At 40.2% G+C, this 18,534-nt stretch overlaps 1 protein-coding gene across 5 annotated transcripts in view; it reads right to left on the bottom strand.

Annotated features, from left to right (window-relative positions):
* Positions 1-18,114, bottom strand: part of fhod3b (formin homology 2 domain containing 3b) — a 108,662-nt gene extending 90,548 nt beyond the window's left edge. The window contains exons 1-3 of one of the 5 annotated variants that reach the window (XM_046846778.1): positions 17,343-18,114; positions 8,382-8,488; positions 1,868-1,932 (exon numbers count right to left, since the gene is read on the bottom strand). In XM_046846778.1, the coding sequence (XP_046702734.1) occupies positions 1,868-1,932; positions 8,382-8,488; positions 17,343-17,507 (337 nt within the window). In that variant the 5' untranslated portion in view covers positions 17,508-18,114. The remainder of the gene's footprint in view (positions 1-1,867; positions 1,933-8,381; positions 8,489-17,342) is intronic. The other 4 variants (XM_046846780.1, XM_046846779.1, XM_046846781.1 and 1 more) reach the window with 4 other exon arrangements.
* Between the last annotated feature and the right edge of the window lie 420 nt (positions 18,115-18,534).

Here is an 18,534-nt window from a genome sequence, read left to right on the forward strand (position 1 = left end):
AACAGCATTAAGCTCTAGCCATCTTTCATCAGCAAACTGGCTTAGAGCAGAAGAGCAGAAAAACTGTAACGGAAACTGGGGCAGGTGCCTATGCAGGCCTGGTTCATAGCACTTCTCCAGTCTGATTCTCAGGCCTTGCCAACAGCTCAGACAGCCTTCGCTACTGGACAGGAAAAAAAATCTCAGGCAAATAGTTTTAGACTTTCCAAAAGTTTCCACAGGTGGTTTTTGCATGCAGAATCAGTAAAAAGAATCAGCGGAGGAATGACTGAAAGAGATAACTCAGCTTCAATCTCCGGACGATTTCTCTCGTCTGTGCCCTTAAATAACACGTTTGCACAAGTACAAATTAAAATCGGACAGCTCTCGAACTTAATGGGTTTCGCAGACTACGGTTTAGATTTTCCCCTCGGCACTATGGCGAACAGAGACTGTGTGAGCCACGTGTGCTTGGCTGGTCTGCACCATGCCGCTGGGAACGTGCCACTGCCTACAGGCCGACATCTGTCTTAAACACTGGCTACAAGATCCTGTACACAGACAACAGCCGAATCCAGACTAAATAATTACAGGACTCTTCCAAGATGGAGACGGGTATAACAGTGTCCATCCTCATACACTGGAGATAACCAGCTAAATATAAAATTCTTTTGGTACCAAAAACAAAATATAGCATATTAGCATACCATATTAGAAGCAAATATATCCTAACTACTGTATATGAGAATAATAATAAGCAGGAAACAGCAATAGAACTACTCAACAATATTTTAAAGTCACTGACAGGCATTTAAAGGTATGAACCATTATGCCACTGCAGGGGGGATCGTAGTCAGGCCTATGCAGGCCCTTCAGGTGGTCTGCAAATGAAATGCAGGCTGGTTTGACCTTTCAGCGGGGCAGCTAACATGCCCCATATGTTCCATCATAGCTATGTAGGAACAGTGGGGGGTTGACCAGATTTATGAGATATAGTACTACTACTAGCCAGGCTCATAACAATCAGTGCTGAACCAGTGACATGATCAAAACATGTTCAGTAGCTATAACAGCCCAAAGACAAGAAAGCAGGTAAAAATCTAAATTCGCACACTACTCCTTTCCTGCTTCTGTTAGGATCATCTATAGCTGGCTTACAAGTGTTCAACCAGATGGAAGAAGCTAAACAGATCCATACAGCCTAACATTAGAGTAAACTATTAAACAGCCTTAACCACATTCTGCACAGTCTCAATTACAGATGATTTATAAATATGTTTATAAATGGCAATGCATTTAGAATGCATTTAGGCTATAAAACCCAATATGATTGGCATATGGTGGCCACAAGTGAGTGTGTGCATTTGTGTGTGTGAGAGTTTGTGTGCGTGTGCATGCGTGCAGTGTGTGTGTGTGTGTGTGTGTGTGTGTGTGTGTGTGCTTACGTGCCCTTGTGCACGTGAGCATGTGCGTATGTGTATGAGTGTGTGAGTGTGTGTGTGTGTGTGTGTGTGTGTGCGTGTGTGTGTGTGTGAGAGTTTGTGTGGGTGTGTGTGTGCATGTGTGTACATGTAATTCTTAAAAATAATTACCTTGTTATAAGACTATAAACTAGAAAAATGGACAATTAAACTAGCCATGCCACCTATGCCACAAATTCTCATATGAAACCCGCCAATGAATCAGAACATATGAGAATTCTTGCAACCACAACGTGCCCCAGTATAATTCACACATACCATACTGCAATATATTTAAACAGAGCAGTTTAATCAAATGGCTTAGCCACTTTTTCAATTCAGTGGCTTAATCTTATGACTGCAAGTGTTAAGACACTTATGACCTGGCACATCCATTACTGTAGCAAACAGAGCATCATGTTACTCACCTATGCAGGCATGGACCCTTACGGAGAGTTGTGTTCGTAGGATTATACTGTGCTTTTTGCCTCGTCTGGAAAGAAGGAAGAAATGTATAGTTGTATAAGTACAAAACAAAGGATTTTTTTTGTTCAAAATATTCTAGAAAAATGAACAATAAATGAAACATATATATTTTATTATATATTTTATGTATACTATATTTTCCCCAGACTGCTACACAGCCATCTTCAGCCTCCCACCCTGTTTCTAACACGCTTTTCATGTTTGATCCATCATAAGTGTTTGTATCACCGAAGTATTTGTTTTAAGATACATATTGTATTTGCTTTATTACCTTTCGTTTGCATCTATCTCATTTGTATCATTCGTCTGCAATTTTAGGTAGCTCCTGGATGATAAATAATTAGAAACTAACCGATAAAACAAACATTGCAATCAAGCCATTCTTTGGAAGTCAAAATACAATAACACCTCTCTCCAGTTCGGGATATCTGATTCCTTTTGTTACGACTGGTCTTATATGAGGGTCAGGTCTTGCTGAGTTACGTGCCTTGGGGGGAATGTACCCATGTGTGGGCTTGAGTGTCAAATTCATGACCTTGTGACAGCCTGGACCCTGCCGATTTCCTATGGCTTCTTTATTGCTGCTAAAGGAGGCTCAGAGGGAAGCCATGCAGACTGAGAATACTGAAGAAAGCTTTGACACTAAAGAAAACTAAAATATAGGAACTGTGCATCACTATAGACTCAATTTTATTTATAGTTAAAAAAACAAATATATTAGCTGACAAGGATATGACACGGAGTTAAAATGTACTCGCATGTGATGCACACTCTACCCAGTTCCACATTGGGGTTATAATGAATTGAATTCAATATGGAAATCATTATTGCTGTGGGCATTACTGCACCACACTGACCTCGAATGACATTAGTTCATTAAAAACATTTTGGCAACACAAACAAATGCAATCAGTTAACATGGAAATGGAATGGGATATTGGCAAAAACGGAACAGGATGCCTTGAATCATTACTCTAACGTACATTCAACCTTGCCACTGAAGTTTCACAGATAATACCACTGGGGCTTCATAAATCTGCTGTATTGTACAGGTTGCATACCATGAAAGATGTTTGATGGTCTGCTTGGCAGCCTGCCAGAGGTGGCATTGCTCAATTTGAAAAAATCCAGAACTAGTCTCATCATTATGTTACATCCTTATACACACAAACACTATCATAAGATGCTACATATACACCTACCAAACAGGAAGGAAATCTGCTTAAATTACAGACCGGAAAACAGGACCCAAGCCTGTATAAATCTACATGCACAGGCCTCACAGGCAGGGTATAAGTGTAGCGTTTCCTAAAGCAACATGGCACCAGGTGCAATTTAATCCCTGTGCTGTTGCAGCTAATCAGTAACTGGATCTAAATGGTAATGAACTTTGTGCTTCCCCATGCTTGCAACATTATCCCAGCTACTAACCAAAACCTGGGTCCTTGCTGCCTCACACAGCCATTATCAAATTAAACAATGGGGTTTTACAATATGCATGAGACACCCAAAGGAAAACATTATTATAAATGAATGTTTAGAGCAAGAACTGAACTGAATATGAGCTATGACTATTAAGCAAGATGAAGGTATAGAGGTAACTGAAGGGTTTAAATAAAGCCATCATTTACTGCACAGTTATCCAAAACCAGCTCCATTTTGTCCTTGAATTGCATGAACAGCAGTTGCATGATATTTGGGATATACTTCCAAAACAATCCCAATGTATGATGGAAATGGTTAGCAAAGTGTGATAAACAGTGTATCATCTGCAGCCTTCTTCTGCTTGTGGTTTGGTTGGACTGAATTGCCTTTCCTTAGCCAGATGACTCAGGATTTTTCCATTCTTTAGCACATGCTTGTGCGAGTCGAATAACCCAGGCACACTTATTCTGTTCTGTGCAACCCAAACACCCTTCCTAGCTGAAATCTGTTTATGGTGAAGAGGAAAAAGTGCATTGTTGTGAGGAGGACAAGATCAGTCCTGCATATCGTTATCTTCCAAAGATACTGCCCACTCAAAGCACAGAAAGAACCGAAAGATGTTGAGTACTTTTTTTTATCAAGTTCTATCGAGAAAGAATGCCAGATTAGACACAAACAGGCATTACGGTAACTGTATGAACTTGAAGATCATATAGGTCTATCATTACATGGCTGATGGTGCCAAGCTTTGCTCCTGTATGGGCCGTTATGCCAGAAAAAAAAATGCGCGGTGAGGAAAGAGCTGAGGCAAGCAGCAGCTTTTTGCCCATGCAAGAAGTATGACTACGCTACTTTTTATTTATAATCATAAACCTCTCTGGCTTAATTCAGGACCCATGTGGTCTCTACTGGTCTGTGTGGAGACTTGGCAGACAGCCTCTTTGCCCTGCACCCCCCCAGTATTATTTGCCCGTTAATAGATATTCTTCACCTATGAAGCCGTATTGATGGAGGAAGAAAAAACATGAACTAAGGAAAGAAAGAGATAAGATTGCTTACTCAAATAGCTTGTTGAATTGGAGTGTATACAAAACCAACCATTGCCTCCTAATCCACAGCTGACGTATTTGTCTTGATGGCTCAAAAACACCTAAACTAGTTCACTTCAATGTTTAGCAGTCTGTGCTCAACTCATGTTGCCTGCTCCAGGCTAATCAGTGGCAGACCAAAATGACCATTATTCAGCTTTTTGCAGGCCAAAAAGCTGACATTTTATTTTTCTACATTATGTGGTTAATCAAGCAGTGTGGAGAAGCCGATGCTTGCTTACGCAGAGTTAACACTACTTCTGTCATAGCATTCATGAACAGAAAAGCTTAAGTGAATTCTGTGTTTTATGATGTAAATGTGCTTATATATAAAGCAGCAAGTTAAATTACCAGATCATTTTAATGCAAATGTCTTGTTCACATGGTGACACTAATCCAATCACATATAGTCCACTAACTCTATGTGAACAATTGATAATAATCTTGAGGCATCAGTGCCAACAGGAATAACAAGCCAATACTGACAATCAGGCCATATAAGAGTGAAACTGTTCTGGGCTGAGTTTCTCAACCACAGCATGAACATCATTACATGGTAGAATAAGCATCACATTGCACACTACACTTTCCCCTCCAGATAAGCTGTTGAGATGTTTAACTTTACTTTGTTTGGGGGAACTGGGTACTGTCACACATAATCAACTTTGTCATGTATTTCTTCCTGCTAAAGTGGCACCATTTTAGTACTGACGCCATGCGCAGTACACAGTATCAGTTCATCTCTAATTATCAAGATTTGGGCTTAGCTGGAAGGGAATAATTCTTAATTTTGGCAAGGGTGTGTGGTAATGATGTATTGAATAATTATAATAACAACAATTTTTCTTTTTAATTGTTAGAACTCTCCTTGTTTGCTAGTTTCCATTTCATCAACAATCAATCCCCAGGCCCCAAGGTCTCTGAAAACAGATCACAGTAACCGCATGGATATATGCAAATATCTCACTGTTTCCACTCTTCCAGGCATTGCACCTTTGCCTGTCATTTACTACAGCAATAAGGGACGAATCCATTGACCAAGCTGAGCTCTGAGCACCGTTCTACCATTTATCCATGTAATCCACACAAATATTCAAAGCTTTCCTATTAAATAAACTAGGCGTCTCTCGAGGGCCAGACGCTAACCGATCCCGACTTCAGCTACTCTGGCAAACCAGCCAGGAAAAAATAGCAGTGATTTGAGAGGGAAAGTGAAAAAAAAAGGAAAGAAAGAGGAATAGAGAGATTTTGATATTATTCATTAATTTCCAGAGTTTTATCTCAGGAGACAAGGAGACAAAGTGATTCTCTGGAATGCGCTGAAGCCTCGCCAATACTAGGGTCAACTTTAACAACGACGCTGTAGTGGAGATGGGGCCCCTAGTCACAGTTGCTGATGGATCTCCTCCATGGTGCTGTGGTGTGGTAGTGATTATAGCCGCTAACCCAGGACGACATGGTTATATTCACCTTGCAGAACGAGGCGTCAGAGGATTTTTCCTTAATCGGGTCCCAAAATGACTACATATGACTGAGACGCCTGTGGAATGTAACCTGTGATCTGTATCTGTTACCCACGATCCTCATTTAAAAAAGAGCCCTCAACAGCTTGATCTTGGGATTTATGAAAAATGCATGAAAAGTCTTCATTGTCCTTATTAAATAAAAGCAGAAATGGTTTTATTTACCACTTTTATAAACTCAGAAACAAAACTGGAAGACAAAAAAAAGGTCAAAGTGGTCTGATTTAACTGTGTAGTTCATCCATATTTTAGACTCCGTAATCATAGAACACAACAGCGGTAAATGGTGGGGGCTGTAAACGTGAGCTTATCCAGGCCATAAAAGCACTGTGTGCTGAATTACCCTGTTATTAACAGTAATGTAGTCCTCCACTCCTCTCTACAGCCCACTCAGACACTCTGCATGGGTCTAGAAGGATACAGAAAGAGCAAGTGGTAGAGAGAGAGAGAGAGAGAGAGAGAGAGAGAGAGAGAGAGAGAGCAAAAGAGAGAGAGAGAGAGAAAGAAGTTGGCACTGCCTTGCCTCTTCTAAAAGTGCAGAGAGGTGGCTGAATTCTGCCTCTTCTCCAGACTTCATTTACTTCCATTTACTTTCTCTCTCTGCCTTTGGTTTCCAATCGACAAACTGACATTGAGCCTGGTCCAGTAAAAACACAATGGCAAAGGACAGGGCCAGCCTCCACGTTTACATAAATATATTGACGAATACCTGTGGTCTTGTTGAATAACAGGCTCACTTGCCAACAGCGAGTCTGACATCAACAGTAGTGAACGGATCCTGGGGGCTGTGTCAACTCAGCGGTTAGAAAAGATAACTGGGAGCATCTAATAAAACGGGCCAAATACTGCATTTTCACTTTATATACTGTATGGTAATGACTTTATGTTCCAGATTTATTTTTCTGGCCGCTGCTAATATAGTCCTGTTAACTATACATAAAAATATCTAATTCTGTGGTTACTTAACATGTCAAATAGCCATTTAAAACCACAATTAGGGTTTAAAATAAGCATTCTCTCTGGGAGATTATTGATTACGTGATGTCAAATAGTGCCACTTATTGTGTGTGCTTGACATCACCTTAACTCTTACTGATCGTGCCAGGGGAAGAAAGACTTCTATGCAAAGTCTGCAGAATGACATGAAAGTGACTTGAGATTGTTAGGACTTTCTGATAGCCTTTGCAGAAAGATTTCATAATGTCTCGAGAGCACTGGACAAGAGTGTTTTAGCAGTTGGGCTTGATATAAGCCACAAGGCAGGTATGCGCACTAAACTGAAGATTACTTCTTATGGTTATAGCAGGACCACTTACATCAAGTAAGCAACAAAAGTTTAACTTTAAGCCTTCGGGTGATTTAATTCAATCCTATTTTTTTGTATATCAGTTTCAAAAAGATTTTTAGATCTAGATCCCAAGATCTGGAAGCTACAGCAACCTGAGATAACATGAAAATTAACCTTTGAGCTGAACCAAACTTTACCATACTATGAGGTCAAACAACACTAGGTTTGCTGAACTGATGTTTATTATATTGTGAATAAGAGTAATGGCATGAGCAAATAATAATAAAAAAAAGATACTGTAGCAGTACACAGGTAAAATTAATTTTACCTGTGTAAAAAGTATTTATGTCGTCCTTACCCTGTCATGCACGTTACAGAAATGTTAAGGACTTTCAGTCACTTGAAGTGAAGCAGGTTGGCTATCGGTAAAAATCTTGATCATTCCTAATGGAATCGAATTAGCCAGTGAGGTACAGCGAGCAGGAAATGAATACAGATCCTTGTGGCTGGGGATTTGAAAATCTTGCTGAAAAACAATGATCACATTGTCATGACCCCTGCCCCAGGGTCCATGTATACCTCTGAGCCTTCACATACAATCAGAGGTCTGATTACCATACTGTAATGGCTCACAGATCAGACCGAAACTCTTGAGTGATTTATTACAGAGCAGAGAATTCAAATACCTCATGCTTAATATCTACTGTAATATTAAACCCAATGTAATAACGTGTAAAACCAAACTGCAGTTTTTGATGGGTGTCTTCCAGGGAAACTTTTTTCATGAATAGTTGATACAATGCTGGGATGTTAAGAATGTTATTGAACAGTTTGGAACTCCTTACAGGCCGTACTGATAATATGAAGGCTTTGCGTGCATTAACACATGGTGCTTTAAACTCTGGTGTTTAGCCTAATGAATTATTCAACACTTCAGTACACTTCATTATAAAATAAACTGCACACTTCTGGAAACACTTTGCTGGCTTATGATTACCCAATCCCAAAAAGAGAATCGAAACCTTAAATAAGAATGTAAAATATTGCGAAACGCTTTTTCAAACATATGTTACACATTATAGGATATGCTATAGATAACTTGGTTAAAACAAAACAGGACCCCGGTGCTTACCCTCCATCCTCCTGGAAGCCCTCCAGCTCATCTTTCTGCTCTGCCAGAGTAGAATCCAGATCCAGGTAGCTTCCATTATGAGATAGCTGCAGAGCACAGTCATCGAGCTGCAGGAAGGAAAAAATGCACATGCATTCCATAAGGTTTTTCCACGAGTCATTTTCTGTACAGGATCTTAGTCAAATATGTGCCTTTGAAGAAGCAAAAGAATTATATTACAGTAGTAGATATGCAAAACCCTCTGTAGCTCCTTCTCAGCTGTTTTAGTTAGAAGCATGTAATTAATGTAACTGTTTTATAAGAAAAACATTTTCATGACAAAACAATGTCATAAAAACTAGCATGTTGTGACATTCGCTCTATAAGTCGAGCGCTTTTATGGTCAAGATCATATTTCATCTGAATTGTATGCTGTCAGTGATTGAACAAGATGCATGTTGTCTTGTGTCACGAACGTTCGAATCTCTAGGAACTCCCGAATCACCAGTCACATGCTCCTAAAACTGTTTGAAATCTCAAGCTCTGTCCTGTAGCGAATTCACCACTTGCCCTATTCAAGCAAGCACAGTTCTATTTCATCTGGTCCTGAGGATCGGTCATATTGTTTCATTTGTTACATTGGGTTTTAATTGTTTGTTTAAAATAAAAAGTATCGATCCCTCTATATCTATTTCTAATTTCAGACTATATAACTTTAATCAATTTGTTGAACATAATATTGGGTGCGTAATTTTTTTTTACAGAAAATTTATCTCTGGCAGTTGTTTTACTGACCTCCCTTAGCTCACTTTAGTTATCCCAGTAGCTAAGCTGTCATCACTTCACAGGTTACAAAGCGCTCCCTATAACTATCTAAACCTAATGTACAAATGAAATGATTTATCACCTGTGATTGGAGTGTTGTGAGACATCAAACTAGGTTTACTCTCTTGTGGTCTGTTCTTAAACTCTCCCGGGCCCCTGCTGGAGGCAGGCCTGTTTGTTGACACTCAATTACAGCCCAGTGATAGGATTTGAAACCTCCCAGGGGGCATGTGTTAGAGTGCAGTGTGATCTGTCAATCAACAAGTCAGCCAGGTCAGCCCCAATTTTAAACATGCTAATTATACACACACACACACACACACACACACACACACACACACACACACACACACACACACACACACACGCGCCTGCACACACAAATGCACATGCACAGTTCAAGTCTTAACCTCCCCTGGGCTGAACAAGTCTGCTGGTTGTCCAAGCAAATCCCAGCCCCTGGCACGGGTATGAATATCCTCAATGTGCTGGTAATATGTGGAGTTTATTTAAGCTAACATGTCTAGAATACCTCAGAGGTCATATCTCAGCGGCCCAGTTCCTGACCTATGATCACCCTTTAATTCTGATGTGTCATGTTTAAAAACACTGATTTTACAAAATTACAATCTTTTCTACAGTCCAATTGACTTTCCAGAGACCCTTTACTCAAACAATGGAATGTCTCGATATTAGGTAATAAAAAAGGCACTTCTCTCATACCTCAAAAATTGTTAGAGCAGGATCGGTTTTCCCAAAACTATCTAAACTATCAGTAAGAGTCTAATAGTCCGTGTCTGTCTAAAAGGCACTAATGTAAAACGACTTGATGAACAGAATGTGAGCTTCGTAAGTAATAGGATTAACAGCCAGGTTTCTCAGAGTGTTAGCCAAAACCTTGTCTCTCCTGGTCAAATCAACATCAAAACAGAGGGGGATGGAAATTGCATTTTAAATTTACATTTCTTTATGTATTAAAGTTTACTATAATAATCAATTTCAAACAGGAAAGTTTGAAGTTCATCCTGTTATAAAAGAGCATACATTTGTAAAAAAAAAAAAAAAAAAAAAAAGTTGTAAACTTATGTTATTAAATATATATCAGAGAACAGACCTGAATTGTAAGAAGGTATTAATAACTTCTCTATAAACTCAGTTGTAGTGTATTTCAAAAAACAGGTTCATATTCATGTCCTTGCTTTAATATGCTAATATCATTTCCATAGTAATAACTCACAGAAAAGCAATTTTCTATTTCCTGGCAACAATTTTAATCTTTGGATATTTTTTTTGGATATAAAGAATGCATACCGAGTGAAAATTAATTGGGTGTCACTTTCTTATTTGAATGAAGAATATTCTAGAAAGGAAAAGGCATGAAAGCGAACAAATGTCACATAAACCTTATCCTCAGCTGCCTTTCTGCTGCTCTGATGTGGTTCAGCATCCTGCTTCACTAATTATAGTAACTTAATTAAAGCGGAGAAGGCGAGAGGATGCTAACTGGTAAAGCTATTAAACAGCTTTGATCCCTAAGGTCTAGCTGTGAGAACAAGGTAGTGCTGAGACTCTGACATCACTCTGTATCACATCTGACAGTCTTCCTGTGAAATAGACAGAAGAGGCAGAAGGAGAGACAGTATCCCTTATCAGCACATTGCAGCTCCCATTCAGCAGCTGTCCGAGACGTCACAGTTTACAAATGTACAAAGCGCAGGACAGAGGGGCAAAAGCATTGACCGGAAGAAGGACCAAATTACAGTACTGATCCCTAAAACGACAGGAAATCCAAACGTGTAAGCCAAAGAAACTATATTTAAACGCCCATGAACGGGCATGCCTGAAAGAGGTAGGGAATGGGTGTGGCATGAAAATGAGCATTCAAGAACAAAAAGAGAGACACAAATGGTGATCTCTTTCACCCCATCTCTCAGTTCAGCAGTCTCCGTAAACTTGAAACCATTTCTGTATTTGACACCTAAGTGCTTGCTGTAATAAATATCATTTGCAAAAAAAATCAACAACAGCCTTTTGGAGAAATCTGGACTGACATTAAATTAAACAACAGGACTATTAAGTTTCTGTTAATAGTTGACACATAGCCGAATGCTAATGTATGTGCTACTCAGCTTAAGAAGCCCTTACATTACGTCCTTAGACTGAAGTGTTGCACTTTCTGCTCCTGCCAAGACACCCATGCTTGTATTTACAACTTTAAGAGTCCAAAAAAACTGGCTGCTTCCTCATGACTTGGCAAAGTAATTTAGTAGGGAAAAAAACCCAGCCACCTAATCTTTTTTTTTTTCTTTTTTTTTCTTCCTGGAGAGTCCAGCTGTGCTCCATTGGTCGCAGACTGACCCAAATATTTCAGTGGTGGAAACCCAACGCAGGTAGTTTAGATTACCGGACAGGCCCGGAATGAACAAGGAAAACTGATAAGCATCAGTCTGTAAGTCAGTCATGGAGTTTCACACTGCTGCTACAACTGAGGTTTAGCTCTGCTTGATCAGTCAGGACAGTGTCAGAACATTGGGGTAGGTCAAAACAGTGTTAGAAGAGTAGGGTCAGTTAAAAGCAATTGGCACAGTCTCAAACAGATGCTTCTTGACTAGAGGATCTGCATTATATGTGAAACAACTATGCGACTTTTGTTTGTTCAACTCGTACCTTGCTTACATTGGCTGGTGTTTATCTGAATCCCGTAAAAAAAAAAAACAGATTGTGAAAGATTTGTCCAGTTCGATTTAACCACTTTAAATGATAAATGATTTAATCAGAAAACATTTGCCACTGTTCACGTTGACACCTCACACATATTTGCATTTGGAAAAATGCCATAGATGGTCTTGAAAGAGTTAGAAGGAAAAGCTAACATATTAATCTGAAAATAAACAAAAGAAAGTGCAGTGTGTAAAATCAAAAAATTCCCATTAACACAAGTGCCGAGTCCTGTGGGAATATACAACTTCCTGGTCAAAACACCCAGTCATTGGTAGACCAGTGGTAGGCAGGTCACCCTTATGTCCCCTCCATGTGATCTCGTAGATTTGCTTTCGGTTATGACAAAAATAATTGTGCAACATACAAACCTCTTATTGCACCTTATTCCTGACACACAGATCAGTGTAGGAACTGCTCATGTGAGTACCTGAATTCATGGAGGCGATAATGTGTCCCCACCCAGTTTGTGACCTGTTGACCTTGTGGCTAGGAGACTGAAGCTGAGGACCAGACCTGGCCTTTTCGCTCCAACCACAGAGCAGAGCCTGAGGCTGGGACACACTAAAAATAAAAAGCTCACTGGGAACCAAGATTACCCTCCAAATCCACATGCTCAATCTCATCCTCAATTTAATCTCCAAGCAGGGCTTTTGCAAACATGAAGGCAAAAATAAACCACAGCATGCACTTGAAAGTATACTGTATAATTTCTTTTACTTTTTACTTTAAAACACTTGTGTACTTTTTCCATATTGTATAGAAATCTGTTCTATCAGTCCAGTACAAAGTCGACGCATTACTTAAACACTGCACAGTGCCTCTGATTCTTTTTCTTTAAGGGTCAGCTGTTGAATTTGAAACAAACATCTGTACACACTGAAGCCATGCTTTCGAATATCCTTAGCGCTATTTTTCAGCTCCAGAAATATATCAATGCGTGACTCTACGACAAAAACAGAGCTAAACAGATGTCTATTTCTCATCGCTAATTAGTCAAAAGCAGACCTAGCCATTTCAACGTGCACATCAACACAAAAGAAGCTCGTCTCTTGTTCACTTGCTATAATAGGTCCTCTGGTGTCCATCCAACATGAAGTGCACAATTAGCAATCATTAAAATGCACAAGTGGCGTGGAAGAGACTGCATTAGCAATCCTCCGTCCCTCAAAGGGACATGTTACGGCGAAGCCTGAGCATGAAGCCCTGAGTGCTCTCAGTATGGATGTTTTTCTGCAGACAGCGGTGAAAAGCATAGAGAAATATGCCGCAGAGCTGCAAAACCTCAACTCTACATAACAATGTCTAAGGCTAATCCAGACTGCAGCCACAGACATGAAGGCCTAGCCTATATTTTACAGCATTTAACATAACTTCTCATTACTGCACTCTGTAATTTCGGCAAAATTCATGTGCAGACAGAAAAGGCTTCCTGAAAAGAAAAGAAAAAAAAAGCCTCAGTGAAAAGGCTGTATTCAATTCTACGTGTGTGCAAATGCGTTAAATCTCACACGTGGAAAAATACAATATGCCATGCTGAAAAAGACAATTATTATTATCCTGATTATAGCAATCATCCTATTACGTTGGGCTGAATAAGGGGGCCACTTCTGAAGCCATGTTCCGTTTAACAAGACAATTAATGTTGCTCTCAGACCCTGTTAGTTCATTAACTGACCAAAACATTTCCGCAGCCCACGTTACATATGGATGAGCTCATTCAAGCAGCTTAGAGTTTATGTTTGTTCCTCTCACCTTACATTAACATTACGAAGCAACAGTGCAAGCACTTTACAAACAATGTCTGAGCACTTCTTTAACGCAAATCACCTGCACCGGAAAGCCCTTCACTTTGAGTCTTCACACTTTGAATAGAACCATTGAGTGAAGCCATTCTTTTGTTCCACCTTTCCTTTTCACACACCCATAAAGCTTTAGCATATAGTGGACCTACACAGTTGAAAGTGTCATCTGAGGAGTGGACTATTTCTTAAAACCCCACCTGGGAGAACCTTAACTTTGACCATGAGCCTCTCAGTTTACTAAGTATTCTTTGGTGCACGTTGTTTAGGAAGTACTCGGTTGCTAAAAACACACAATGGCTGCTAAAACGGATGTATAGCTATACCTTAGGCAAAAAGTGAGAAAAAATAAAAGCCAGGGGTCATTTTCATGCAACCGTAATTAAAGCTCTAAGCAACCTTTCTGAGTCATGGAAAACATAGAACCTTAAAAATAACTGCCAGGGATCCATTCGCTCTCAAGAGAAAGACATCAAACAAACATGCCAAGCATAGATTGTTTTCAGATCGACAGGGCCAACTGGTTCACTGACAAGCAGATGCTAAACGCTTAGCTATCATGTGAGCTCATCACATCGGCCTGTCTGGGCACTGCAGACCTTTTTCCCCTGCACTGTTCTGCTTTGTGTTAGCTGCGTGATTCTCTCTGTGCTGAGTGCTGAATTGCAGAAGATCGAAACTCTGTCCTATTACCATGTTTGGTTTGGGATGGTGCATTCCTTGCCGTTGCCAGCCTCTCATCTCTTGCAATTAGGAGAAGAAATGTTGAATTAGGAGACCACTCGGTAGCTAATTCAGTCAGATCCTGATTTTGGTCAGAAAGAACAGAAGCGGCTTAAGATGGAGTCATGCAGTCTTTGTGTAACAGGATAAAAGGATCCTGTATAATCAGGTTTGGTGAAACATTGTATTTATAGCTGGCAAGTGTACAATCGAGGTACAATCAAGATTAAAGCTCAAACTAGTAGTCTATAGTAGCCCGGTATGCTTTTCCAGCAAATATGTCTATAAAGTCTATAAAGTCAATCTACAGCATCTAGGGCACCATGAGTCTGCCAATGATGCTTTAATTCTTAAGCCAAAAGCCAACCAAGATGACAGGGACTATGACTGGCTTTGGAAACCTTTGCAAACGCCTCAACTGAACACGAGGCCCAAGCAGAGCTGAACATTCTCTCTCGGCAGCTCTGGAGGCTGAAGATAAATGAACACAGGTGCTTGGCATGCATGTGTAAAATATAAACATATCAGCTATGTGGAGCATGCAAAGTCCTATAATCAAATATTCCTCTAGTGATATACTGTACTTTAGACTTTCCTCTCAAAACCATTTGGAGAGTCGTTAACAGTGTGCTTTGCTTAGAGGCAGGTGATGATCACTAAGTGGTATAAGGATATGAAATGTGTATACTGTTATACTGGGAAAAATAAAGCATTGCAGGGGGGACATTTCCCAAGTCTAACAATTTTCTATCAGGTTTCAGTGCAGTCAAATAAAGCATACAACCCATGCTAGTTGTACCCTGTCTGTTTTTATCAAACACAATGTATACATTTGGGTTTTCTCTGGAATCTCTGGTTTTGTCCCAGAATATGCAGGTGGGAAAATCAGGCACTCTGAATTTCCCCAATATGTGAATACACTTGTGTGCACACCCATCGCACCTGGCATGCCATCTAGACTATATTCCTGCATCATGGCTGTGATTTGATTTGACTCTTTGCTCAAGGAAACATATCTGATCAAAGAACAAGGAGGCAGAAGTTTTCACTGAACCGCCCTTGAAGTTCTGAGAGACAAAAACTCCCAAAAATTGAAATAAGAGAACAAGCTATGACATGACATATAATATCACAGCTGGAAAACGGTATATGTGTGACCATGCCAACTGTCTTACATACAAAGCAATAAAAGATTGCAAAAAAAAAAGGTTTCATTTGGAACCTTGCCAACGTTGTAGTGGTGAATGACTGGATGCGCTACATTTCTGCTGGAAAATAGCTTTGCCCTATATCTCAGGTGAGTATACCAGCAGAGGAATGCTAATCCATTCCACAGCAACTGTGAGTGTCTGTTAGATAGATATGTTATAAAGATTATTCCACGCTAAGCATTATTTGTAGTTGAACATACAAGTTGCATGAAAGGCTGTTTCATACATTTCATGTATCGAATTCACAGCAAGACCTTTCCATTGCAACAATGTGCATCTTTTTGAATATATATACATAGAAACCAAAACAATCCTGTATGATGACTTTTAACAGCTGAGTTGTAGTTATGTGTATGTCAATCAGTCAGTGAGGTCTGTCTGATTAACAAACTGGACAGCATAAACAGAGTCAATGACAGACAGAGATTCCTGAGTGTATGGACATCACATGCTTCTACCACCCAAGCATGGCCCTCAGCTGCCGAGCATTCCACATGGCCACAACAGCACCACTCCTAAACCCAGCTCACGGAATAATGCTTTGTTTATGTGCTGAAAATGGTCTAGAATGGGGCTGCAGTCAGAGAGTGGTTTGGATAAAAGTGGAGGTATTCTAGTAAGTGCTAAATCCTTGGGGCTGTTTTGATACTTTTATTCCAGGTGGCACAGGCTGCAAGAATACCTAAAACAATGGAATGTTATTGTTTTGCTTTGTCCAAACCTACTATGCATTAGCACGTCCCCAAGAGCAACCTTTAATTGGGCATATGATGGGCATATGATTTATTTGGTAAGGGCAGGAACAGTGGCGGCCTTCAACAACAATCCGTTGTGTGGTCATAACTCAAATCCATTTTCTATATCACCTATTCTCCATGGAGTTGCAGGGTAGACCAGAGTCAATCCTCAGGACGCAAAGCACGGAAAACCCTAAATGGGGGTGCTGACCCATTGCAGATCACAACCACACACACACACACACACACACACACACACACACACACACACACACACAAATACCGTACACACAATTTAGACAGTATAGAAATCTTAAGTAGCCTAACAACTTGTCTATGGACTGGGGAAGTGTACCTGGAGGAAACCCCCAAACCACGAGGAGACCATGCAAACTGCATGCACAGAGGGTGAAGCTGGAATTCAAACCCTCAAACCCTAGAACTGTGAGACATGAAATATGCATATGGAGCATATGGACCAATTATTAAAGCACGCTAAAATAAACTGTCCTGTGTTTTGATGGATCCAAAATATGTAAATAATCCCAAAATCAAATGTTTGATCATGTCCTATCAAAGGGTTAATGTAGTGCAGCTATTGCAACACGTTATAATACACACACACACACACACACAATATATATATATATATATATATATATATATATATATATATATATATATATATATATATATATATATATTTTGGATAAATTCAAAATGATATCCAGAGTATCAGAGATTTGGACTGCATCATCACTGCAGTATTCTCTCCATCCACAACTTCTGCAGTGTTGATGTTTTTTTTTTTTTTTTTTTTTACCCATTTGATCTCCACATGCTTTTTATGTTCTTTTCTTGTTGTTTCTTTCCTTTGAGTCTTTTTCTTCGGAGATTATGTGCAGGGCTGCGATTAATTCTAACTGAGAGCAAACAGATGCTCAGTCTGGCTGTGCGTGTGATTACCTTTTGCGGCGCTTTGAGGAGTCTGTGCACTCCGGCGAGCTGGTTGATGAGCGGTATGTCCTCTCGGAAGGTGAAGAGCGGCGGTCGCGTAGGTTCAGGGAAATTGGTGCTGTTGAACGGATCGGTGTCGTCTAGAAACTGCACCCTGCACACAAACGTAGCCATGGTAGCCTACATCCATGCAAGGAGGCTTAGGAGTATAAGTCCGCAAGTAAACAGCGCCAGGCAGAAGGGTACGAAGGGTGGAAGGAGGAGGAGGAGGAGGAAGCGAAGGAGGAGGAGGGGGTGATAGAAAGACAGACAGAGAAGTCTTCGTCGCAGTGCGCCTTTATAGCGGCTTTGCAGCAATAGGAGAGCGTGGGTCAGGCACGCTCTGTCAGCTCGCCGCGAGTTTCCGTCATAAGCGGTGCAGGGATGGAACCGATAAAATGCAAGAAATGTATAATATTTTTTTAAATGCAAAAAAAAAAAATAATAATAATAATAGCAACTTAAACTAAATCTAAAAGATCACGACCCTCCGTGCACCGTTTCGGTCTCCTTAAACTTCAAGGAGTGGTTCAATGTCCCGGGTGTCCGAGGTGCAGAGGACCAGAGGAGCAGAGGAGCACGGACACACAGCGCGCGTGCGGAGGAGAACTGCTGGAGTTTGTGACTCCGTCCGGCTCAGGCCATCCAGCGCATTCAGGCATCGCAGGACTCTAAGACTGGCCGCCCCCTTGTGGTTCATAATAATAATACAGTCTCCGCAGCATCCCCGGTCACTCTCTTGGATTTTGAAACGAACTCAAAAGTGCGCTTCCAATAGCAGGTAGCTGTGGAGGCATTTTGTTCCGCGCATGCGCACTGTTCTTCACCCCCTGTTTTTCCTGTTGTAAAAATATCACATTTTTTGTTTGCATAAATGGCTTGCCTTAAGAATTCATTGAGACTAGAAAAAAAACTATATGTCAAAAAAGTTTTAGTTAATGAAGCAGACACCACTTATTTGTATTTTTCTTTATGAACCCCTTAGAAATCCCAGTTGTTTTGACAGATGTTTGGAAGATTGTATATGTGCAGAGAGAAAGAAAGACATTTTGTCATCTTTATTCCAGTTTTATGTCTCCCATAAGCTACAACACTATGCCACATGATCTCTGTATACCTGATCACATTCACTCCTACTTAAGTGTTTCTCGTTTGTTTTCAA

The sequence above is a fragment of the Silurus meridionalis genome, chromosome 4, assembly GCF_014805685.1.
Source record: "Silurus meridionalis isolate SWU-2019-XX chromosome 4, ASM1480568v1, whole genome shotgun sequence".
Lineage (NCBI taxonomy): Eukaryota > Metazoa > Chordata > Actinopteri > Siluriformes > Siluridae > Silurus > Silurus meridionalis.